Consider the following 26,324-nt stretch of genomic DNA (forward strand, 5'->3'; position numbering starts at 1 on the left):
TTATTGCATTGTGTTTTCATACATATCTCACTATATAAAATACCTAACTACAAAATATATTTTGTTACACTACAAAAAACTTCTAATTTAAAACATAAATTCAAATAACACATATTGAATTTTTAAAAATATACAATTTAATATATTAATTCAATAATTATCCAATAAAAAATAATCATATCATATTTTTCTACACATTGCACAGGTCTCTGCTACTAGTTTAAATTAATACTCATAACATTTTAGGCAAGATGAAGTTGTGGCAAAATCAGGCAATCATGAGCTATCAAAATTTCGATCTTTTCTAAACAGCTTAGAAATATGAGAAAAGAGTAGGTTTGGCTGCCCAATTTTTTTCTTTTTTTTGGCTAACGGCTACCCAAAACTTAAGTAAAGGCAGATTACCATCTAAAATGGCATAATTTACAAATGATGTAAATTTAAAATGATTTAAAATTATTTAAAATGTTAAAAAAATTCACAAAAGATTTGAGACAATCATTAACTCCAATAAGGAAGGTTTGAATCCAACATTCATGTATCATAAATACTAAATAATCACACATATTAAGATAAAAAACAAACTCACAATCATATGTTATCTCGAAAAGGAAATAATAAAAATTTTAAATCTCGCAAACCAAAAGTTGATGGAGAAAACATTTATACCACTAGCTTACATAGAAGAAATGCTGCGAAGAAAAATGGTTAGTTGAACATGCATATAGACCATAGTCTTTGTTCAATGGCATCTCTTACCAACCAACGCACTCCACCATGACTGATGGCCTTCAGCACATCTCAAATTGATTGGATTCTCATTGTTGAAGCACAATCTTATCAATAACTAGCACACGGATATCGTAATTCTCTCTAAAGTAGGCAACTTCAATGAGTCATTGATCCAAGCGCTTTTTGCTCTTAGAAGATCAGAAAGCACAAGCATCTTTAGACTAGAAAGCACACCAGGTTCCAACCCATAGTATTCTCTCAGATTTCAGGACATTATTCAATTCAAGCTATTCAATCAACTTTGGACATCTGCATAAAGTTAAAGTTGTTAGTCAAACCATGCTTCCAAATCCAACATACACGACCACCACAATATCATCATTGATAAAATACCTAAGGTAGTTTTGGCTACCCCTTTAATAGTATAATTTAAAAGTTCGAAAGTTTTCATTACAAATTTGAGACAATCATGACCACCCATAACAAAGGTTTCTTTCTAACATTCATGTATCACATATACTAAACAGTCACACATGTCAAGATAATTGATAGACTCATATTCATATGATATCTTGAAAAGGAAGAACACGAAAATTTTAAATCTCACAAACCTAAAAAGTTGATGGAACAAACATTTCTACCATTACCTTACACAAAAGAGTAACCGTGAAGAAATCTGAAGCCGAAAAGACTAGTTGAAAATGCATATAGACCGTAATCTTTGTTCAATTGTATCTTCATTCCATACCAACGCACTCCACCATAATTGTTGGCATTCAATACATCTCAATTTGACTGCATTCTCACAGTTGAAAGGCAATCTTGTCAACGATTGGCACATGGATATCTTAATATTCTCTAAAGCTGGCCACTCCAATGAGTCATCAGTACAAATGCTTTCCACTTTTGGAAGATCATAGAGCTCTAGCGTTTTCAGTTTGGGAAGCACCTTGGGTTCAAACTCATTATTCTCAAATTTTGTAATTATCTCTTTGATTTCAAGACTTCCTTCAATTATTAAGTGTTGAAGTCTACAGAGTTCTTTAATCATACCATTGGAGAATATTTTTTTCAACTTCGGACATTTCTTTAAGATTAAACTTGTTAGGTTAGCTAGGCTTCCACTATGTACTGGACCTTCCCATATGCTCTCTAATTTTGGGACATTATTTATGTACATCTTTTCCAAGTTTTCTAATGCACTTCTTCTTTCGCTATCACCATCAACAATTGTTTCAATATCATCGCAGCCTTCAATTAAACAACCTCGCATTTTATTGATATTTCCAATACCAAAATCCGATAATCTTGAAGCTCCTTTATGACCAATCAATTCAAATGTTTCAGAATTTGCAAGAACCTCTGAAATTGCAGGATTTACACCTTCACCATTTGCAAGCTTGAAACACTTCCTGAATTGGTATTCAAAACAATCTAGAATATGATAACTTGATGAGTCATGATAACCAACAGAAAAGTGGAATGTGAAGTGCATTTCCTTCCACAATGGGCTTGTCGAGATAAAACTCCTAAGGCAGTCCACATCGGGAAAGAAAATTGAAAGAGAAGTCAAACATTTCAAGGTAGCCACCTCCTCTGTAATAGACTTTACAACTCCCTCCCACCTTCGATTGTTTGGATCCACATCAATTCTTAGTTCTTCCAATAAAGAAAGATTTGAAAAGACATTTTGATGAAATTCAACATCCCCTGATTTTCCCAAGCCAAAATTTGACAAGGACATACGCAAACACTTCAACTGAATCAAATATCCAATTTCAATTGGTAAATGATTAATCCCAGTTCGTCGAATATCAAGCACCTCAAGATGCTTTAGTTCTTCTAAGTACTTAAGCCCCATTAAATTGATGCAAGAATTCAGATACAATGCTCTTAAACACGTCAAGCAAGACACAGATGACGGTAATGACGCAATTCCAGTGCCGTGTAAGTCTAGAACTAGTAGATTTTGCATGTATCTAAAGAATCCATGGGGAATCACTTTCAGGTCATTATTTTTTTGTAGCAGCAATGTTTTAAGATTGTTACAATCTGGCAATTCTGGTAAAATGCACAATTTGCTATCCATCAAGGAGATTCGATTTACCTGCTGCCATTCTTCCTCATTGGGGGGCTCTTGTAGCTCCTCTTGGGTTTTCACCAAAATCTTAAAATCTTCGCTTTGGGAAGAAATTTTAAGAGCCATATTTCGCAACACTTTGTTCATACTTACATGATTCATCTTCTTGCTCCTCTCTAGCAAAGATACTTTGATAAGTTCATCCAATATGGTATGCCCTTTACCACGTGCAACTTTAAAATCATCAGCATCATGAATAAAACCTTCAGCTTTCCAACATTCCAACAAATAATCTATATATATGTCATAGTCTTCAGGATATAATGCAGTGTACAAAAAGCAAAATTTTTTATTGTCAGCATCTAAATCTTCGTAACAAAACTTTAGACACTCAATAAATTCATCCATGCCTTGGACTTTGATACTGCGCCATCTTCGCAAACGAATTAATCCATCACGCCATAGGTGGACGTTATCCTTTATTCTGAAGGTGCTTGCTACCCTATCTATTAAGAGCGGCAAACCAGCACACTCCCGAACCACTTGCATGGCTATTGGTTCAACACCTGAAATATTTATATTTTGACCGACTTTCTCCTTAAACATTTTCCATGCATCATCTTTAGACATTCGTTTCACATTAATCAATGCATCCATTTCATGACAAATCTGACGATATCTAGTCGCCAATACCACCTTGCTATCCTTTTGGTTGCCATAGATACCTATCTTTTTTAGATCCAGAATGTGCCAAACTTCATCCAAAAGAAGTAGATACCTCTTGCATTCCAACTCCATAGATATTCTCCAAGCAATTTCATCAACACTAGTGATGCCTTCTATATTCAATTTTAGCCGATCTACAATTACATGTTGCAGCTTTTCTACACTCCAATCCTGTGATACATGAACCCATATGACAATATCAAACATTTTAGCAATATCTTCATTGTCATTTAAGTTCTGCATTATTGTTGTTTTCCCGATTCCTACCATTCCCCAAAGTCCAATTTTTTTAACATTCCCATCTCTTAGGAGGCTCAATATATCTTCAACAACGCAGTGGAGTGATGGCTTGTCTTCTATTTTGGGTGCATGCATAATTCTCACACGTTCTGGCGGTTTCTCAACCATCATTCCCCTCTCAAATTTTGCCTCTGACCAGAGGTTATGTAGCTCATTGCACTTCTCTGCCATGCTTTTGCTAAGTTTTGCACGGAAACGATGGTTAAAAACCCTCCATAACCGCTTTTTACCTCGTACTTTCTCGTACTTGGTTTTCAGTTTTTGCACATCTTCTTCACTCTTCGTGACTGTGGACATCCAAACTTGGCATTCTCTAGTGAACTGTTTCGTCTTATATTTGTTTGCTTCAGCCACTATATCTTCCTTTCTAGCAGATAGCTTCTCTGCAATATCTGTTAACCTTTTATAGTGTTTTTTCAGGTCACGCGCATAATTAACAGTCTGATTTATGTTATTGACAATCCGTCTCCCATCTTTGTACACCTCAGCTGCAACTGCAGAACCTACTATCTCTGTTCCCGACATACCTGTGGTACAACAAAATAAAATTTAAGACGTTGACAGAAATTCAAAATGCAAAATGAAGACTAACTTTTCAGTTCAACGATATGAGGATTAAATTGTAGTTAACAACACAAACAAGGGCATGGTTGGTCCAAAGATGCCAACTAGATTCCACTGAAATGTTAGTGGACGAACTCACAAGATTAAAATACAAATTCAAAGCAACGGTGATTGAGATATATTAGCTCATTAGCATAGGCCCAAGTCTAATTCTATTTTGTGTGCGAGTCAATTCTCCTTCTTGTACTAAAAGTCTATTAGTCTAGAGTTTATTCTACTATATATACACATGTTATGGTTCATTATAACACAAAATTTATACTACACTCTAATATATTATTGATATAATCCTTTAGGGTTTCCTCCATGGATGTAGGCCGTTAAGCTAAACCACGTAACCCTTGTGTGTTATTGTATCATATACTTTATGCTTCCGCTTCCGTATCCGCATCCATACTAACATATTCAATATGATGTACTAATGTTAATATTTAACATGAAATGTTAAATAACATGGTGTACCAATCTTATTATATACTTCCACTTTTGCATCCATACTAACATATTCAACATGATGTACCAATATTAATATTTAACATGAAATGTTAGTGGGCGAACTCACAAGATTAAAATACAAATTCAAAGCAACAATATTTCACAATCTTAGAAAAAGACTTTACAGATGAGACTCTTTTCATCAATGAAGATTATCTATACATGGGCTTATAATTTATTTTTGTGTAGATTACATAAATGGTTTGTAATCTTTACACCTTGTGTCAATTTGATTCATAACCTTTAAATTGTGTCAATTTGATCCTAACCTTTTGTTGTTGTGTCAATTTATTCCCTACTATTAACTCTTGGACAGAATTTGCTAACATGTCTAACGGTTGAATAAAAAATTATTTGTTTGGCATGTAGGCGGACACCTAGAATGCCACATCATATTACATTAAAAAAAAAAAACAAAAAACAAAACAAAGAGCAAAATAGAAGCATGCCCTGCCTCTCGCAAGTCCTATTTGGGATCAAAGTTTAAAAATCCCTAACTCTCTCATTCGATAATCAGACCATCCCTCGTCACTTAAAACCACAACACACAACAACTTCTTCACATTTTGGTCAATAACGAAGGTTGTAGATGGCGAGGACCGGCGATTTTGGTGAGGAGACTCTCTCTCTCTCTCTCTCTCTCTTTTATTGTGGTTTTGTTTTGAATATTTGTGATGCGGGATTTTACCAAATTGGCACAAAGATGGGAGATTTTGGTATTGGGTTGAATTGGGCATTGGTTGAAATTGAGCTTTTGTGCTGTGTGTGGAAATGTGTTGCTGTGATTGTTTACTTTGAATTTGTGGTCTTGGAGTTTGTGTTGGGACTGGATTTTGTTTAATTTGTTGATTGGAATATAAGCTTTTGAGCATTTGTTCCATTTTGCCAAAAAAGAAAGGAAAAAAGAAAGAGCATTTGTTCTTATTCTCTATGTGCATTACAATGATTTGAATTTGTGATTTTGGGGTTTGGTTTGATTTGTTGAGGTAGAGGCATGATTCCATTTTGTTCTTTGGATATTGTAATATGAGGTGGCATTTGAGATGTCTGCTTACATTGCAGAGAATTAATTTTTTATTTTATTTTTTTATTTAGTCCATTAGACGCGTTAATAATTTCCGTTCAAGAGTTAATACTAGACACCAAATTGACACATCACTGAAAAGTTAAGAACCAAATTGAAGTAAGGTGTAAAGGTTAAAGACGATTTATATAATTTACCCTTAATTTTTTTTTTTTTAACGGAAAAAGTCACATCTTTTTTTATTTGAGTAATAAAGCAAGTAATGATAATTTGTTATTTATATTAATGTTTCAAATATAAAATGAAAGTAACTCAAAGGTCCTTTTTACCCCCATTGAATTTAAGTAGCTCAAGCACGTATTCACCACGTGAATTATAAACTTTAGAGAAAAATTATATGTCACGAGTGATTTTGTGATACATACATAGATGAATTTGGGTTGTGGGTCATCAGAATTCATGTAGGATACTAGGAGTGATATGTAGTGCATTATGTGCTGGGTTCCCACTTAGGAGATGTGTAGTAATGGGGCTGCTTTTGCATGGGATTGGTAGAGTTGTTTTAGTCGGTATTGATATGTAATTTTGGGTTTGTTAGAATAAGCCCGAGTCTTTAGTTCGTGGAGTCGTGGTTGTTTAATCTATCTTACTACTATTTAAGGGATTTTCTTTGTTTAGATTCCTAATTTTTTATCTGCAAATTAAGTATCCTCAACCTAATCTATTTAGAAGATGTAAGTATCTATACTAGGATAAAAACTTCTCTCTCCTAGACTCCCTTAGGTCTTGAAAAGTGGAAGCCCCAACTTGTGGTTTTTCACGCAAGATCCAAACTCTTCCAATCTGTGATACCAGATTGTCATAGGGGATTTTTGTTCTTTGTTTGATTTCCCATCCCCCTTATCCATTCGATGATACCTGATTGTTGTAAGGAATTTTATTCCTTGCTAAATCTCCCTTCTCTATACCTCCCATTCTTGCAACAATTAATATCTTTCTTCAAATTGAGTAATCTTCGCTAATAGATGCGTCCTTGGAGGAGATGTTGAAACGCTTTCGTCTCTCTCATGTAGAAAAAGGGGTGATGTCTGTTAAATCAGAAGAAGTATCTTTTTCACAACAACAGACTCAGTATTAGGAGATAAGTTGGTGAGTTCATCTATATATGTCAGGAAAATTTTTGAATTGGATAAAGATGAAGATAGGGAAATTATTCCTACTGTTCATGAAGAGAAATTGGGCCGTACCAAGTCTTCCTTAAGGACTTGGAAACTGTAAAGTTTTTATTTACAACTATTTTGTGTTGGTTTTAATTCCATGCAAAATTTGATTGTAATTATGTTTAATCATGTTTACCCTGTATTTTATGTGGGATTTTATTGTATGGATTGTGTGTGAGAAAGAGTGTGAAGACTCAAGCTCTTATTGAAGACAAAGTGGATTTCGCAAGAAGATTCGCGAGAAGCTATCCAGCAAAGTGAGCCACGTGCAGAACACATGACTGGAATGCGAAAAGTCATGACAGCTGGTTTTCGTGAGTAATTCGCAGGTAAGGCCTTCCCACGAAATACTTGTGAAACATTCTGTTTTGTTATTTTGGCATGTCTGCTCCACCATGTCTTCACCTATACTATATATACTCTCATTACTCACATATTGTAAAGAGTGCTTTTCAGAGAGAAAATCCTAGATACTATTACCTTGAGAGTTAGAGATTGTTAAACCCACAATCCTCTACACAATCCTTTGTGATTTTCCTCAACTCCTATCTCTCTATATCCAAATCCTTAAGAGGTTGATAGCCCAAACACTTAGCACACTTATTCTAAGTGTAAAGTGAGGTTTGGTGCTACTAGGAAGCATTGGAAGAAGCCAATCATTTGACAGACGCAATCGGGCTGAATTGCGTGATCCAGAGAGTTAGAGAAGACAAGGCTTCGTCAAGTCAGTTGGTAGTAGGAGCTTGGAGGGCTCAAGTACATGGGGTAGACTAGGCTTGGAGAGTCTTTTGTTATTCATGTACTCCAACTTATTCTCTAGTGGATTGACTTACCGCTTGAAGGGCGGCAAAAAGGTTTTTTGCCGAGTTCTTCAGTTTCCTCTTAGATAACACGTCTTGGTGTTATCTTGTGTTTTTATTCTTCTTTCCCACTCTTTTAGCTTTCATTTTATTGTTGTTATTTAATGAATATGGCTTAGAGTAGTTTTATTGTTTGTTCGCTCGCATTTACTCTTATTTTGCACTTAGTTTAGGTTAGAATAAAAACAACTGAGCCGTAACTTTTAATTGGGAGTCTAAACAAGCTCTTGTGTATTCACACAAATCCGAGCTTTCGGAAACGTATGCTTAGGAGTAGTGGAAAAATTCCAACAGATTATTCCTTCTCCCTTGGTGTCACTACAAAAAAACAAGGTGCTGAAAAAAGTTCAGAAAATGCTACCGAAGCTTATTTCAAGAGGCACGCTATCAGTAAAGAACAAAAGAATTCAATGCATCCCGCGGCCGAGGTTGGTCTCTAATCCCTTTCACAATATGAAAACTCAAAGCGTGAATTTGAAAAGAATTTGCCCACTAGAAGTCGCATGGATTCTTGAGGATATTAATTTGATTTGTGAAAGTGTTTTTTAATGTATTTTTTTAGTGTTCCTTTTATTATATTCATGTTACTCTGGCACTTGATAGTGCTGTAAAAGAGAATGATGACATCATTGTTTAATGCTCCCTCTTCTCTCTTTTCTCATTGTATAGTGTGATTTTCAATTAATAAAGTCTATTATCATTTCCTCTAAAAAAAAAGTCTATACTCTATACTACTATTATTTAAGGGGCTTTCAAGCCATTTTAACTATGGACTCTTAAGCTGTGGACTCTATTTAAGCCATAGACTCTAAGATGTGGAGTCTATATAAAACTCCTAAATTTTAGATAAATTTAAAATAATAATAAAAACAGTTTTTTTTTTTCACCATGTTTCTCTATATCCCATAAAATTAGGCACCACCTCTCCTTACACCTTCTAACTTCTTTTTTTTTAGATTATATCAACTTGGGTTTATTTTTGATAGAGTTGAACACTTACAAAAAAGAAAAATGTGAAAGAGAAACAAAAAACGAGCATAAGCGCATGGTCAGAGGCTAGTGTAAAATTAGTAATTAAAAAAAAAAAGGTTATTCATACTATTCTCTATCTTTTCTCTTTTTTTTTTTTTCTTTTTTTTTTTTCTTTTTTAAAAACAAAATTAGGGATGTATCTATGATGATCCCCCATATCATTTTTGTTGATAATACACCCATTTTCTATGATGCAAACCCAACTAAACTTTGCTATTTGAGATGTATCCTTATTTGTTTTAAGGCAGTATAAAGTTTGAGGATAGATGAGAACGAAACTGAAATTGTGCCAATTGGAGAGGGGTTGAATTTTTTTTTATGAATTTTAAAGCAATCATCATGGCTGTCGTGTTTCCTCTTTTCCTATGAAATATTTGGGTTTGTCTCTGGGAACTTGCTTCAAGGCAAGGCACATCTTGGACATTATCAATTTATTATTGAGAGGATGAAAAAGAGATTGGTTGGCAGGAAGAAATTGTCCTTATCAAAAAGGGTGAAACTTATTACCCTTTTTATTATACATAAGTTACACATGCACCTTCTCTTTTTTTTTTTTTTTTTTGAAAAAGAAGTTACAAATGCACCTAGTGGACCTTAAACTCATAACCTCATCCTTATTTTTTTTTAGAAATAATTACAACATGCTGCTAACCTCGCAGCTCGAACATTTTCCCCCCTAGACCCCCAAGCACTTTGTACATGGAGAGGTGCCAATTCAGCTACAAGGCCTTTGGCATAACCTCATCCTTATTAAAAGTAGTTTATCACTTTATTTCCAACTTTTCTTATCTTTACTTTTGTTGCCTGCAGCTACAGGCGTGGCAAAAGGCATGGAGAATACAAAGGGGCTTTCTCTGGAGGTGGCTTTGTTGAGGTCAAACCGCAAAAGGGCCTTATATGTGTGGGCTTGTGGAATAATATTTGAAGAAGATGGAACAACTTCTCACTTTTATCTGATCAGTTGTTGGTGACAATGCTAGAATACGTTTTTGGCATGATTTGAGGAATGGTAAGACCACTCTTTAAGGAGGGGAAATTCTTGTATGCACTTAGTGAGACATAAGTCTTATATGCTGGCGTACGTAAAAGATCCCACCTCCTTAAGGAGAGATATCTTAGGGGCTATTTGGATTTGTTGTTTTCATAACTCATAACTCATAACTCAAAAATGGTGGGACCCACGGCTGAGAAGTCCTTTTGGATTTTGTTTCCAGTTTTTGTTTCCATCACTCAATTCTCTAATTTTTGAGTGATGAGTTATGGAAACTAAAAACACATTTTAGGTGTTTTCAATGGCATTTTTGTAATAAACCTACTGTTCAGCTGCAATATTGGACTTTTTTGGTTATTATTATTATTATTATTATTATTATTTTGAAACAAAGCCTAGCCGCAATGTTGGAACTTTTTTGTTTTTTGGTTTTTGAAACAAAGTAACACAAAACTGGGTGATGAGTGCCAAATGGGTGGGATTGGGGAAGTTGAGGTATTTTAAGTGATGAGTGATAAGTGACGAGTGACGAGTGACGAGTGACGAAAATTGAGTGAAGAGTGATGAGTGATGAAAAAAAAAATCAAAACAGGGCCTTAGCCTCTTTCTTTTTGTCTGGGACAAAGACACTGAGGTTACGGATAATATATATAACACAAGTGGGAGCTTTTATTGGAATCCATTATACATTAGAGAGGTGCAAGATTGTGAGCTAGAACATATGGTTTAATTAATGGAGGATATATATACACATACTAAGAAATTACCTAATGGGGAGGAAGACAAGTTGGAATGGATCCCGTTGAAGTTTCAAGGCTTCCAAGTGAAGGGTTATTATAAGACACTGAGAGGAGATAAGAACCCATTTCCTAGGCAGAGAATTTGGAAGCTCATGTTCTACCAAGTGTGGCTTTTTTCATACACCTAGCTAAGAATTTGACTACAACTCTACAAGAAACCTTCGACAATAAGGGATAATCATCATAGATTGGTGCTTAATGTGCAAAATCGGGGAGAATGTGACACATCTTTTCCTTCTTTACGCGGTAGCTCAAGATTTGTGATCTTTGGTTTTTTGCTTATTTGGTGTGTCATGGATAATGTCTTGTTTTGTGTTTGTAAGGGTCATCTATTTATGTATTGGCAAAATGCACGTTAGTAATTGAATCTTAGTTTCTAGTGTGTTCAAGAATATTTCAGTTGAATAAACAAGTGATATTATTGAAAACACAAGATTGCTTAAGAAATTGATCAAGAAAAGATGTCAGAACAGGACTTAGATACCTTTTGATACCTGTCAATCTATCGAGACTTAATGGATCTCGATACCTCTCAATCTATTGAGTTACTGAAATTTTTTTTTTTTTTTTTAGCCAGCAACATTTTATCTAGGTGCCTATTTTTTATGGGTTTTTTAACCTAGTTGGGGAGCTATTTAAAAGCCCATTAAGCTCCTATTAAAATAGGGTGGCTGTGATAGAAAACCTAAGGCATTTCATATTGAAACTCTAGCATCGACTTATTGAACCTGTGAGTTCAAAAAATAAGCAAAGTCTCTAGTACTAACAATTGAAGATTTTATTGGGGTTGTGTAAAACTATTGGAAAAATCAGCTACAACAATAAAAAGAGTTGTTGTGCTGTTAGTCATAAATAGGATATTTGTGCAAAGGAAAGGTCTATTACAATAAGTAGTCTAACTGGGGATTGTAGCTGAGATTTTACTATAGGTAGGTACTTTGGGATAGTGTAAGATTCCTTGTATTTGTAACCTCTATTATTGTTAGTGGATTATTCGGGAGTGATAACCTAAAATTCACCCAATAGGGTTTTGCCTACAATGATTTTTCCCATCTTGATCAAATTACCATGTCAAACTTATTTTCCACCACATTTAATTTAGTTTGGTGATTTTATTGTACCTTAATTTGCATGTAATTTGGACTAATTAATCAACTTGGATAATTAGTTAATTTAATGAATGTAATGAATGATGATGATGACCTTCAAGAAGCTTATAATAAGCTTTATAAATTATTTTTTCAGATCTCTTAAAAGAAAACAAAATTAGAGGCTAAACTTGGGATATCAAACTTGAAAAAGGTGAATTGATTGTAAAATTTGATGAAGCCAATAAATTAAATGAAACTTTGAAAAATCAAATTTCATCTCAAGTGGATAAAATTAAAAGCTAGGAAGAGCAACTAATTGAATTTAAAGTCGAAGTAGAAAAATTAATTAGTGTCAAGCCTTGTTGATGAGCCAAACTCAAAAGATAATTTTATTTTATTTATTTATTTATTTTTTTATATTCCTCCATTTAAAAAGAATAATGAAGAAGAGTTGAAGGCTAATATAGCAAGGATAGACAAAGGTAAAAAAATTTATGTTGACTCTGAAATTTCTAAAAATCTATGTCTAAATCCTCTCCTAGGCTACAAGAAAATATGAATTTGTCCAACTTGTCATCATTATCATGTTGTTGGTCATATTAGGCCAAATTGTGCTAAGTTGATGTCTTTGTCAACCTCCAAATCCTAACACCCACCTAGGAAATCTAGTAATTCTAAAACTACTCATGTTTGTCACTATTGTGGTGCTTCTAGTCACACTCATCTTTATTGTTTCAAGTTGTTTCCTCTTAAGCAAGTGTTTGATATATCTCATCCTTTGTCTCAAGGCTCTATACCTATTCGTGGTAAGTTATTAAAAGTTAAGTTTTTGAACTCAGTTTCTGGGGAATGCTATTTCCTCTATTTTTTTTTTTCTAAAATAAAATACAGAAGCATGAACAATTTGCATTTTTTACTGAAGAATATTCTTACAATGCTTTTTAAGAGTTAACAAAATATAATAATAACTATATTTAGCTTATGTTGGAATTATAAAATGCATCTAATTGCATATTTTAAAATGTACTCATGCATATACATGGAGTTACAAGCTAGTATAAATATATGCGTGCGTGTGTGTGTAACTTTTGAAACCGCATCCAATAAATACTTTGAGAAAAAAAAAAAAAAAATTATAAAAAATATTAATGAAAATGTAAATATGATATATATAAAATGTCACTTAATTTACGTTATATCCATGTTTTGTTGTCTCAATTCTATGCCAAATTAATTAACTTGTAATTCTGCTTAGTTTTTCATGTATTTTTGGGATTACATTGTAATTGGGTAGAGTACTTAAGCCTTGGTCATTGTTGCTGGTTGAAGAAGTTCACTTCCGTGAAAGTAAGGGAGTTCAAGTAGCCCGCCCACCTGCCCAACCCGCTCACGTCCGATCCACCGCCACCCAATCCAACAACTCTAGTGGTCAGACGCGGGTTCCAAACTCTCTAACCCGACCCTAGTGGGTTGGTTGTTGGTTTTCCCTTTCAAAACCCGTGAAACCCGACCCGCCCATAAGCTTCACACTCATTCTGGCGATTATTAAGCATTCTGGACCAAATCCAACAAGACCTCATCGAGATCTAGTCTAGATCCCACGAGATCTCGCCGTTATCCAACAAAATCTAGGCTAGATCTCGACAAATCCAGCCAAATATCGGCCTTGATGATAAAACTCGAGACCGACCCGATACAACTTGAAATCAACGAGACTCGAACCGAAAGATCCGACCAAATCATTCTGGTCGGTTTCGGGTTATATTTTCATCCATCTTAATTATTCGGGTCAAGTCCAGGTTGGGCACAAGCCTGACCCGTGAACAGCCTTACGTGAAAGTAAGTGTTGCCCGCAAGATGAACACGTGGTAGAAAAAGGAGCAGGCTTTTTCTTTACAACTTGGTGGGTTTTCATGGTTTTGGTTTTGAGGACAAACTTCTAGCTTTTCATGGTTTTGGTGTCTCTAGTGGTGGGTTTTGATGGTAGTGGTAGGGGGATGTGGGGGTGATAGACGGTGGTGCTTGGATTGAATTGGTTTTTGTTTTTGTTAATTTTTTAATATTTTTGAATTTATTATTATTATTTTGATGTGGTGTAATTTTAAAATAGAAGATGTAATGTAGAGTGTATTGGAAATAATGTGCTAAAATTGATAAAGTAAGTTACTAAAGTAAGTTATGGTGTGGTAAATAGCATTTGGTATGATATTAGTAAGTATTAACGGTATCAAATCACAGTCAACAAGTAACACCTATAACAGAAAACGCATTTAATGGTTCGATTCATTTTCTAATAGAACGTTGAGAAACTATACCAGCTAAATATTACCTATTTACCTTCTTAAATTATTTTATTTCATTAAAAAAAAAAAGAAAAGAGTTTAATAATGGACAGCTAAAAATCAGATCAGATTTAACAAAGAAGACCGTTTTGGTTTTTTTAATTTTTTTATTATAATATATATATATATATATACATATAACAATTTCATAGACTAACTGGTCGAAAGACCAATAGAAAGTACATCTCTTTGGACATGATTAACAATCACGGGAGTTTCTTCCACCCAAATTCCATGATCAGATCAGATTTGACAAAGAAGACAGTTAATCCCGGCCGAATTGAACACCCAAATGGCATACAGCTTAGTCATTTTCCCAGTCAAAGTGAGAGGGCATATATGTATAGAGTAATGTAATAAGCTTTAAGCACTCCATTTCAATTTCCAAACGCATAAACCTAACCATGAATGAGAGAATAGTATACGTGGATAAAGAAGACTAACCTTAGAACAGCTCAAGAAATCACCAACAAGGAGATATGCAATTCCGGCTCCCCTTACCTAATTCCAAGAAAAAGTACTACACCATTAAAGTCTTGGCCCTCCAGTAACAATAGAGCAGTGTTAAACACTGAAAATTATGAAACTACCTTACTGCAGCTCAAGAAAATCACCAACAAAGAGATATGGAACTTCCGGCTCCCCTTATAAGCCACTGACAAAGTAAAGACCAGACAGGGTAAGTTTTGTCCCCACCGGAGTCATAGAACAGCAAAGTTACAATTATGAAAACTCGCCTCTTTAGTGCAGCTCAAGGAAATCACAAATTAAGAAGGAGATATATATATATATATATATTTTTTTTTTTGAATACCAGGAAGAAGATCTGGAACTTCCTGCTACTCTACCTAGCCACTAACAAAGTATAAAGCCCTGCTTCTCTATTCATTGACAAAAGTATGAAGACCAAACCGGCCGATGTTAGTGAAAATTTTCACTGACACGACAGGATTCGGACACGTGTCCAAGAATAAATATGTGTCCATAATTTAATGTGTTCAGTGATAACTTTCGTTAGATACAAACTATACCCAATTAATAATAGAGCAATGTTACAAATAATGAAAACTAAATTGAAAAAAAATAAAATAAACAGTAAACTGTGGAGACGTACATATAAGAAATTAAATTTACTATAAAATAATGAATTATGAAAGAATTATTCTAATGCGTGGCCTTCACCTTAGAAATTCTTCCAATGGAGAACAAATGCTTTTTTCGAATGCTAGAATAATTTAACGTTGCTTTCCTATTGAACAAATGCTTTTTTCAAATGCTAGAATAATTTAACGTTGCTTTCCTATTTATACTTCCTCCACCAATAAGTGTAATTGAATTTGATTGTCTAGTTGTTCACCAAAAGTAACATCTATTAATTAACCAAATGATGTTTTAAGTGATGGTTTACAAATAGACTCTTGATAGGATAAAATAAATAAATAAATTATATATATATATATATTTTATTTATTTATAAAGATAGTTCCAATTCATAGCATCCGCCTCCTGATAACTTTAATAAAGTATAAGACCTGCTCCTTTAGTCATTGACAAAAGTATAAAGACCAAATGGAGTAAGGTTTGGGCCCATATTAATAATAGAACAATGTTACAAATAGTGAAATCTAAATTGAGACCAAAAAAAAAAACCGTAAGCCGTGGAGACGTACATGTAAGCAATTAAATTTACTATAAAATAATGAATTATGAAAGAATTATTCTAATGCGTGGCCTTCACCTTAGAAATTCTTTTAATGGAGAACAAATGCTCTTTTCGAATGCTAGAATAATTTAACGTTGCTTTCCTATTTATACTTTCTCCATCAATAAGTGTAATTGATTTTGATTGTCAAGTTATTCACCAAAAGTAACACCTATTAATTAACCAAATGATGTTTTAAGTGATGGTTTACAAATAGACTCTTAATAGGACAAAATAGATCTTTTTTTTTTTTTTAATTATATAAAAATAGTTTCAACTCATGACATCCGCTCTAGATGGTCTCTTTTTCAATTACAATAAACTTTATTAGTTTTTTTTTTTTTTTTTTTTTTTTTTTTTATGAGAATGGAAAAATAGGGGTCTTTATGATTATATTACACCCTCGGGCAGGAGCCAGGTGGCAGCCAAGTCAGTGGCCCTTCTTAGGTGCGGCTGCCCTTTACACACCTGTGTGGGAGTCACCTCACATTTGTGAGTACACCTCACCACTAAGTTTATCCACCAACGGAAACTTGTAGGCAGCGAGACTCGAAGTTAGGTGTATTACACAAAGCGTTCGACCCTTACCCACTCAGCCAAGCCCCCGTTGGCAACTTTATCAGTTAAGCTAACTGAAATTTACTAAAACTAAATATATAATAATTAAGGGCTTGTTTTGTTAGCTGAAAAAACACCACTTTTGTTTTCATTTTCAGTTTTTAGTGGGTTTCATCACTAAAAAACTAGTTTGGTTTTGACATTTGTATTTAGTTTTTATTTTCAATATCTTAAAAGTTGAATTTTGAATACAAAAAAATGAATACAACTTTTCAACGTTTTTGTTTCTCTATGAATATGAATACAGTGGCATATTCATAAATATTATGAAGACACAAAATTACCTTTTTTTAGTGATGTGATGTGTGTGAGTGAGAAAAATTACTTAAAAAAAAGAAGAAGAAGACAATGACCAAATTAACCAGGGTATAATGTATTCTATACCCAAATTATGTATTCAAAACAACTTACCATATATTACCAAATGTGAATATAGAATAAAAAAAATGAAAACTGAATACACCTCTTTTTAAAACCAAATAGACCATAAATGATTAAAATAACTTTATGTAGGTCACATTAAAACTCAAAAGGATGATTTTTTTACATTATCTCACTTGGCTCATGTGACATTTAAATACATTGATGAGTGACTATAATACGACATAATATTACTCATACCAAAATGCTCTCACTCAAATAAATAATCCAAAACATGAATCATGGTGATGATACCCTAAATTATAATAAGTATTTCCTTCCATGTTTTACAATATGGTATTCTCCGTATGAGTATTTTTATGAAGGGTACCATTTTAGAAAACTTTTTATGAAAAATTTAAAAAAAGAAAAAAAAAAGACTAAATTTTTTGATAACTTTTTTCAATTTATTCAACAACTTTTTCAATTTTTCATAAAAGGTTTCCTAGAATTAATAATTAATGTATGCCCTACCAGACTATTCTTTAAAAAAAAGAAAAAAAAAAGGTAAAGTGCAAAGTGCACCCCTTAAATTTGGGGGTGTTTGAATTTTACATCCTGAAATTTCAAAATTTTGATTTTGCCTTCTAACATTCTTTGTTATTTGGATTGTTAACCGGTCAATTTTTTGCTAATTTGCAAGTTAACTATCACATTTGCTAATTGGACCAATTAAATTGCGACACTTTTATTAACTACTCTGTGTCATTATTTTTTGATAAAACTCCATGTCATTATCTATACTAATATTTAAGGGGTTTCTCTTGTTTGGATTCCTCAATTTCGATACCCAAAATATCCTCAAATTTACTAGTTTGTAAAGGTTAAATAGTAGGGTTAGACATGTAAAATTACTAATTTAAAAAGTCCTAAGTTTTAGATAAATTTGAAAATACATTGCGTACAAAATAGACAAGGAGCGTGAGATTTTTTTTTTTTAGAATAAAATATTAGAAACATGTGTTAGAATAAGTGGGTTAGTGGGAGTGTTTCTATTTTGTAGGCAATGTTTTTTCAAATATATCTAAAATTTAATACTTTTTAAATTAGTAATTTTACATGTCTAATCTTACTATTTAAGGTTTACAAACTGATAAATTTGAGAATATTTTTGATATCGAAATTGAGGAATCTAAACAGGGGAAGCCCCTTAAATAGTAATATAGATAATAACACCAAATAATAATTACGAACTTTCCTAAACTAAGTGTATGTTTGGAAAATTTTATTTTTGCCAATTTATTTTACTATTCAGGTTATTTTTGTTACTATTCATGAGGCTTATTACATTTTTTGGTACTGTTCATAGGTCCTACTGTATTATTTCAATTAACTTTTACCTTTATCTACCGTACTTTCAGCAAAAAAAATTCAATTTTAGCAAAATAAGCAGATTTCAAACAAACCCTAAAAGTTGAAATTATGATCATCTCCAACTCTAATTCTTTGGTGGTAGTGGACTTTGTCGGTGGAGTTGTGGAAAGAGAAAGCAAAGTGGAATGGGTCTAAGGAGCCTTTCATTTTTGGTAATATCATTGTTATTGCTGTTTATATCGATCGCAAGAGCTGAATTTGTTTCATTGCCAAACCTGGTCACTAGTCATCATCAGATTTGGAACTGCACTTTTGAGGACCTTTGATTCTTTTGGGGAAGAACACGTTCACATTGTTCTTCCAAAATTTTAGTCAAAAGAAAAAAAAAATTTAATTTAATTGCTTTCTTTAATTAGATTTTAGGATTTACTTTCTGTATTTTAAAGATTTTTAAAAGTTATTTTATTACATATAATAAATAATCCACATGTCACAATTTGACTGAATCCATTGATGCATGTTATAAGCTGATGTGACACTTAACTAACACATCAGAAGAATAAAAATAAAAATAAACTAACAGAGGCTAAAAATCCAAACAACATATAATGTTAAGGTCCGAAATTCAAATTCTAAAATTTTCAAGCGTTGAATTTAAACACCCTCAAATTTCAGAAATGCATTTTGCAATTTATCTTAAAATATATATATATATATATATATGATAGCTCCCCCTACCGTTAACATCCAATATAGGTACAAAGACTCGACAAGGTTTGGTCCCTCCTTAATAATTGAGAAAGAAAAAAAAAAGGAAAGAAATGTTAGAGCGGTGTCTTTTACCAAAAAAAGAAAAAAAAAAGATAGAGCAGTGTTACAAATTATGAAAACTTAAGTTGGAGAGTTTACCAAAAAAAAAAAAAAAAACTAAAGTTGGAGCAACTCGAGGAGACTGAACTTTCTCGTCTCCCCCTGTCATTGACATCGTCGACCTCGAATAAGGATAAAGAGTAAAGGACTAGACGATGTATAAAGTTTTGGTCCCACATTAATAATAATTGAGCACTCTTTTCTTAAAAAAAGAAAAAGAAAAAGAAAAAGTAATAATAAAGCAATCTTACAAATTAAGAAAACTAACTTTAGCCTGAGAAATTATAAGATTTACATGGTAGATAAGTGATGTGGTCTACTATTTCACTAAAAAACTTTCATCTATTTAAAATTGTTAGTTAGAAAATTTTTTTAAATAAAAATTAATTACTGACTCAGCAATTTTAAACAAATAAAAGTTTTTTAGTGAAATGGTGGACAAGTAACGTGGTCCGCCAAAGACTCTATAATTTCTCCTTTAGCTCAACTCTTTGATAGCCCGCCAAGTCCTGATGTTGTGCATTTACTCAATATGGATAGTGTTGGCATGTGTGTTAATAGGATAACTAAGCTTGATCTTAACTCTACTGTGAGTTAGTATGTCATTTGTATTTCCCCTTAACCCAAAAAAAAAAAAAAAAAAACTTTAGCTCAACTCAAGAAAGTTACCGAGAAGTGGGTTTTTAGTTAGATTAGTTGGTAAAGTTTTTGATGGTTGTATAAGAGATTTAGGGTTCAATATCCACCTACACCAAAAACTGATTGGTGTCTTGGTTTGATAAGAAAAATCTATTATCAAAAGCGGACGTTATAGGTTGAAACTCTCTAAAAAAAAAAAAGTGACTGAGAAGGAGACTAAAAAGGAGACTAAAAGCTAGGACCGTAAATAAATTAAACTATGTTGGAGTTCAATTTGGAAAAAGATTTGTTATCAAACAAGCTAAGCTTATGCCTAAATTTAGACTTAAATATTAAACGAGGTGAGGCAAATATAATAATGTATTCATGAACAAACTTGTAAATATGAGTCTATTTAATTATATATGGTAGTAATGCTATACATTTACATGTATATTTGTCTTAAATTCATCACTCATTACTCAGTGGCGGTTTCAAAAAATTTTCTCAACGTGGTCATTAAAAAACTTAAAGTAAACAAAATTTAATAAAATAAAATTTGAATATATTGATATCACAAAAAAGTGCAAATACATAAATCTTTAAAATTTTATTCTACGAGTTTTCATATTTTGAAATTGATGAATGGTAGTTTCGTTATCAATTCTGAAAACTTACTTAGTGTATAAAATACTTGTGAATGTTTAGACCCCCAAAAACAAATTTTTAAAAGCAAGCTTATATTCAAACAATATATGTGCGGAATATGAAATATAAGCAATACCCAAAATAACAAACTACTTTAAGCCAATAATTAATCACATCTAGCAAAAATTAAAAGCTAAGAGTAAAGCAAAGAGAGATGCAAATACAAGATAACACCGGCACGTGTTATCGAACAGGAAATCGAAGAACTTGACGAAAAATCTCTCCGCCTCCCTCCAAGCGGTAAATGATCCACTAGAAAATTAGTTAGGATACATGAATAGCAATAGACCCTCTAAGCCTAATCTATCTAGTGCACCTAAGCCCTCCAAGCTTCTTACTCCAACAATGTTACGCCGAACCGTGTCTTCTCTAACTTACCGGATCCCACAATTAGCCCATTGCATCAACCAAAATGAATTGGTTCTCTCTTGAACTGCTTTCCAAACACCAAGAGCCTTCTCACTATTTTGAATTTGGTGAGGTAAGGATTTGGGTTATGATCCTTTCATGGGTATGACAATGGAGAGGATGAGAGTAGAGGAATTTAGAGAATCAAGCGTATAAGATTGTGGATGAATCAATCTTCTTTTTCTCTAGGGTTTTTCTCTTAAAATTCTCTTTGGAAGCTCTCTATATTTCGTGGGTATAAGGGTATTTATAGTAGGGTATGAGATGGAATGTGAAAAGTCACTTTTTAGCAAAACAGGCTACACTGGCGAGTCACTTGTGACTGGGATGAGTCACAAGTTCCAGTCGCCAGTTACCAGACTAGGCCAGACTATACTTTTTGTCCTGTAGTGATCCAACTGTCCTGACTCTTTATCTTCTTACATGCTTCACACGTGTGCTTTATTTTGGTGAGTCACCACTCGCGAGTCAGTCACAAGTTTCAGTCGCGAGTCACCTTTTTGTTGCACACTCTTGATCAAATCTTCACACTCTCTCACACACAACCCTTACATTATTCCCACCTAAATACAAGGTTTCTAAATGCTGAATTACACGCAAATTTGGCACGAAATAAAACCAACACATATTTGAATATATTCAACTTTACAAATTTTATCAATTGCATCATTTTCAATGTATACAACCAAACAATCATTAAACTACTAATATCCCATCCAATTACAAACATCTTGCCTAATAAGTAACATTATAAACAAAATACATAATCTTTTTTTATGATGTATTCCAACCAATTTTTGTATTCTTTAAACTAATTAGTATTAAATCAACACAATGCTCCATTAACACAATTTAAAAATCACAATTAAAAATTTGATTTGGGCTTTTGGGCTAAATTGTATTTGTTTGGACAATTTTTGAGAATTGTTACGTTCGCAACATTTTCACGACACTTTTACAACAAATCCTAGATGAGCAGTTGTTACTAGCTCTAATTTGAACCTAGCACAGAAATCACTTTTTTGTCTACCAATAACAGCTTGTAATAACTTATTACTTAAGATTTATTTGTAAAATTGTTGTGAAAATATTGTAAAAATTGCATTTTTTGAAATTCTTCGGTTCAACCTTCAGCGAACCAAAATTTTGGAGAGATCAAATTTTATTTTTAATGGACTCAAATTTTTAATTAGGGTGTTCAAGTTTTTTTCAGAGTGGTCAAGATTTTTTTCTAGGGTGGTCAATAACCCATATTAATTTAAAATTCAAAAATTTTAAGGTATTAACAAAAAAAAAAAAAAAAAATCAATTCAAGGTAGTCATGTGACCACCCTGAGTAACATGTAAAGCCGCCAATGTCATTACTCAAAAATCGGGGACCCCATCAGTACAACTTTCGTTTGGTTTGATTCTCATTACTGTTTTCATCACTCAAAATATTTTCATCACTCATTACTCACTTATTATTCTCCCTCTCTCTCTCTCTCTCTCTCTCTCTCATTTTTTTTTCTTTTTTGTGTGCATTTTTTTATGTTTTGTATACTTTAGGTTGATGAATTTGTGTGTTCTTAAGAACTCTACTTTAGGTTGATGCATACTCCTACAAAAAATTAAATAGGATTAAATTGTATTTCACGCTCCAAACTTTTCGGTTTTGTGTTTTTAAGTTTTTTTTTTTTGTTTAATATATTTTTTATAATTGTTAGATGCTATCATATTGCATCATAAAGTTAGTATTTAAGAATATAATGTTATTTAATTACATAGCATGACTTGGATAATTTGGTGTGACTATATTTTTTATTTTGACTATTTTTCTTCTCATCTTATTTTCCATAGCTATATCAAGGTTCTCCTCTTTGAATAAGACTTTTTTCAAGTTTGAAAATACCCTCACCATTACACAATGACTTTTCCTACAAATGTTTTAGGATTGGCGTCAATAACGCCACACTATTCTCCAAAAAATTCATTTTATTGAACTAGACTTTTATGTGATTCAAAAAATACCATTATTAATAAATAATGACTTCTCTTAGAATTAGGAGCAATAATTTCAAATAAAAAAAATTTAAAACACACATTTTCTACAAAACCTACTGCTACTATTGTTTTGAATTCAAAACAGAACTCCTAAAATTTTTTTTTTTTTTTTTTTTTTCCTTCACATACATCTTTTTTTCCCCTAAAATTTAGCCATTTTTTATTCCTAATAAAATATCTCCAGTTAAAATATTTAATAATATAAAAAAATTAAGAGAACTCCTAAAATTTAGGCTTCTTTCCCCTCACATTCATCTCATTTTTCCTAAAATTTAGCCTTTTTTTTATTCCTTTTTCATCCAAATAAAACACCTCAAGTTTAAAAAAAAAAAAAATACTACTCATTTAAAAAATAATTACTTATCCTTATCCCAATTTTTCTTTATATCACTTTTATTATTATTGCAGAGGCCCACTACACTTTCAAATATACATTCAAAAAAGAAATTATAGTTATAGCTTATCTCTAAAGTTTAGCACGTTCATCTTAAAAAAAAAAAAAAAAAAATCTCACCTCATAGGTAGTTTGAATTAATATAAAGTTACCTTTCTTGGATTGGATTTTTTTGTGGTTCCAAAACACTCTCATCAATAAACAATAATTTTTCTTAAAAAACAAAGTCAAAAATGTCAAATACCACTCAACCTCCCCCTTAAAGCATGAACTCATTCAATACACAATCATTCACCTCAAGTCTCCTCATCTATTTAATTTTTAGTATAGGTCTATCATTTGAATATAACTTTATAGTATATTTAGAGGTATTTTTAATCATATTAGGAATTTTCTATGCAATTGATTTGATTTCTCTTTTGAGGTATGTGATTTTGGCTAATATGAGTATTAATTGTATTTGTGTAATTTAACAATATATTTCCACCATATTATTTTTATCTAGAGTAGCACAATTTTGTTGTTTTGTTCATAATTTCTTGCTCTTATTCCTTCTCAAAACAAAAATTTCTCGATCTTATAAACATTTTTTTGCATTCCAAATATAAAAGAATGACAATGAAAATTGAAACAATTCATCTTTTAATTTTTAATGAACGCACCCCATTAATTGATGCCGTATGATACTAACTAATATTCATATGAATCTATTCCTTGCATTCTCCCCATAAACATTTGTAGGGACTCAATTTGGATTGACCCTGAATGTAAATGGGTTTTCAGCCCAATCCAGCCTAAACAATAAATTTATAGAGAGTGGGTTAAAGGTTTAGGCGCTGGCCGTCGATCACCATACATGAACTTTCCTTAAAAAATACTAAGAGTTTCTTTACAACTGGGGGATGCTCCTCGGCCTGTGGCCGAGGAGACCTTGTTGTTTTCTCTTTTCCCCCCCCCCCTTTTTACTTTACTTGCTTTTCTTATATAGATTTCATCTTCCTATCTCCTTCTTCCATCTGTTGATCATCTATTTGCCTTTCTTCTGGCCGTTCGTCCCATCAGAGGCCTTGTCAGTACTCAAGTGGTTCACTCTGATCAATGTTATCTTGTCAAGGGGTTACCTCCCCATTAATGCGGCCAGGGGGGGTTAGTTGAGTGCATTAAATGTGAGAGTGACAGCTTACTTTGGAGTTAGTCTCTCCTGAAAATCATCTTTGTCAGGCCGAGGATAAGAAGTTCCTTGGCGTGGATTGGGAAAAAAGGCTTTCCCTACTTTAGCCCTGAATAGTCTGTGCTCCTTGCATGGGCCTTGGGCCTGCTACACGATGGGCCGAGGCTATCAGCCACGGGCCCACAATAGCCCCTCAAACCCTGCTGCACGTTCCCTCGGACGGGGAGGAGGGTTTTGATACCTGCGGGTCCTCCATACGAGTTGCCCCACTTCGGTTTGTGTTGATGCTGGCGGCTTTTTGACTGCCCGATGCGCGTTTTTAGCGTCTCAAGACTTAATGGGTGCCCACATTAAATTTTGGCGGCACCACATTTCCCATTTTCAACGGCATGATCTTTTGCTTTTATGAGCAAGCGGTTACATTTGGGGAACCTAAGGGGGAGTATAAATACCTGTTTGAACCGCCTGGTTTCATCATTTTCGTGCTTACACTTATTGATGCGTATGGTTTGAATCTGGTTCGTCTTGCACACTATCTGAAGAGTATCGTCATACTTTGTAAGTCTTCTTTTTCTAACGACCCAAATTTCCTTGATTTTACTCCTCATTTTCTTCTTTTAGAACTTTTAGTTGTCTTTGGGAATGGGTAAGTTTAAGAAGTTGGTCGAGACCGACGAGATGATGAACAAATTCATTGTCGACTATGGAATACCCAACAATGTGAGTTTGAAGTACTGTGAGGAAGGGGAGTGGTACCTTAAGAGGAGAGAGGTGAGGTCGTGATCCCAATAGTCGCTTTTGTAGAAGGAGGGATGAGAATCCCTATGAGGCCGGTGACCCTCAATTACCTTAGGCATTTTCGCCTGGCTCCTACTCAGTGTGCCGTGAATGTATTTAGGATACTAGGGTGTGTAGATACCCTGAATGAGAAAATGGGGCTGAGACTGACTCATCATGATGTGAACTGGTGTTACAACCTTCATCACCTGAGGGGTAAGACGTACTATATGAAGACAAAGGATGATAGGGTTCGTCTCATCCAGTGTCTTCCTGACTCCAACAAGGGGTTAACCCAAGATTTCCTCATAGTGTCGGGAGAATAGCACGACGGCTTTCATTACCCAACAGTAGAGGGGGAGCCAGGTAGGGCATCCGAAGTACAAAACAATCTAGGTTTCAGCATTTTCAAGTTTTATACCTGTATATTCGATTTGGTTGATTAATCATAGGAATTTCGCTTTTCTCTTTGCAGATCCGCACGCTTTTGCACGTCATTTCCACTTGGTTAACAAAGCGGATTTAGAAACCGTTCTTAGGTCGGACCTCTTCNTAAAGAATTTTAATCTTTCACTTTTTAATAAATAAATAAAAAATAATAATTTTGAAGATCTGAACATTGAATTGTTTGGGTCTTAATCTTATTGATAAGATCAAGTATGGTTGAAATTTTGTGAAATGTTTTTTTCTTTGAAATAGAGTTTGTGTGTTTTCTTTTTCTTTTTTATTTATATTTAAGATAATATTTCTTTTATTTAAATTAGCTTTTTATTTTTGTAAATGTTAAAAATTATTTAAATAAATTTTTGGTGCTTGTAAGTTGTAAGTTGTAATAAATTAATTATTATTATGATATGAATCCAATAACTGGTTAAATGGGCAAGTTGAGTCCAACCCAAATTAAATGAGTTTGGTGGATAATTAGTATTTAATAAATATTTCAACAGGTAGTAAATTAGTAAAT

General features: G+C 33.2%; 1 protein-coding gene and 1 long non-coding RNA gene across 3 annotated transcripts; one reads left to right on the top strand and one right to left on the bottom strand.

The window, feature by feature from the left end:
- Window positions 1-573: 573 nt before the first annotated feature.
- LOC111992484 (probable disease resistance protein At4g27220) lies at window positions 574-15,181 on the bottom strand. 2 transcript variants are annotated; one of them, XM_065767333.1, is made up of 4 exons: window positions 14,908-15,181; window positions 14,762-14,818; window positions 1,398-4,365; window positions 574-1,041 (listed from the first exon to the last, which is right to left on the bottom strand). In XM_065767333.1, the coding sequence occupies exon 3, from the start codon at window positions 4,361-4,363 to the stop codon at window positions 1,424-1,426; it is 2,940 nt and encodes a 979-aa protein (XP_065623405.1). In that variant the 5' UTR covers window positions 4,364-4,365; window positions 14,762-14,818; window positions 14,908-15,181; the 3' UTR covers window positions 574-1,041; window positions 1,398-1,423. The 2 variants fall into 2 exon arrangements, with proteins under 2 accessions (XP_065623405.1, XP_065623404.1); XM_065767332.1 differs by having other exon boundaries at window positions 1,380-4,365; window positions 14,908-15,180.
- On the top strand, window positions 5,394-10,476 carry LOC111992502 (uncharacterized). The gene is made up of 3 exons (XR_002880851.2): window positions 5,394-5,568; window positions 7,385-7,530; window positions 9,904-10,476. It is a non-coding gene; the product is annotated as an uncharacterized LOC111992502 (long non-coding RNA).
- Window positions 15,182-26,324: the final 11,143 nt, after the last annotated feature.

Source organism: Quercus suber, unplaced genomic scaffold, assembly GCF_002906115.3.
Source record: "Quercus suber isolate HL8 unplaced genomic scaffold, Cork oak 2.0 scaffold_793, whole genome shotgun sequence".
NCBI lineage: Eukaryota > Viridiplantae > Streptophyta > Magnoliopsida > Fagales > Fagaceae > Quercus > Quercus suber.

Bases quoted from the DNA above. Each gene is read 5' to 3' on its own strand.
- LOC111992484 (XM_065767333.1), bottom strand. From the start codon at position 4,363: ATGTCGGGAACAGAGATAGTAGGTTCTGCAGTTGCAGCTGAGGTGTAC.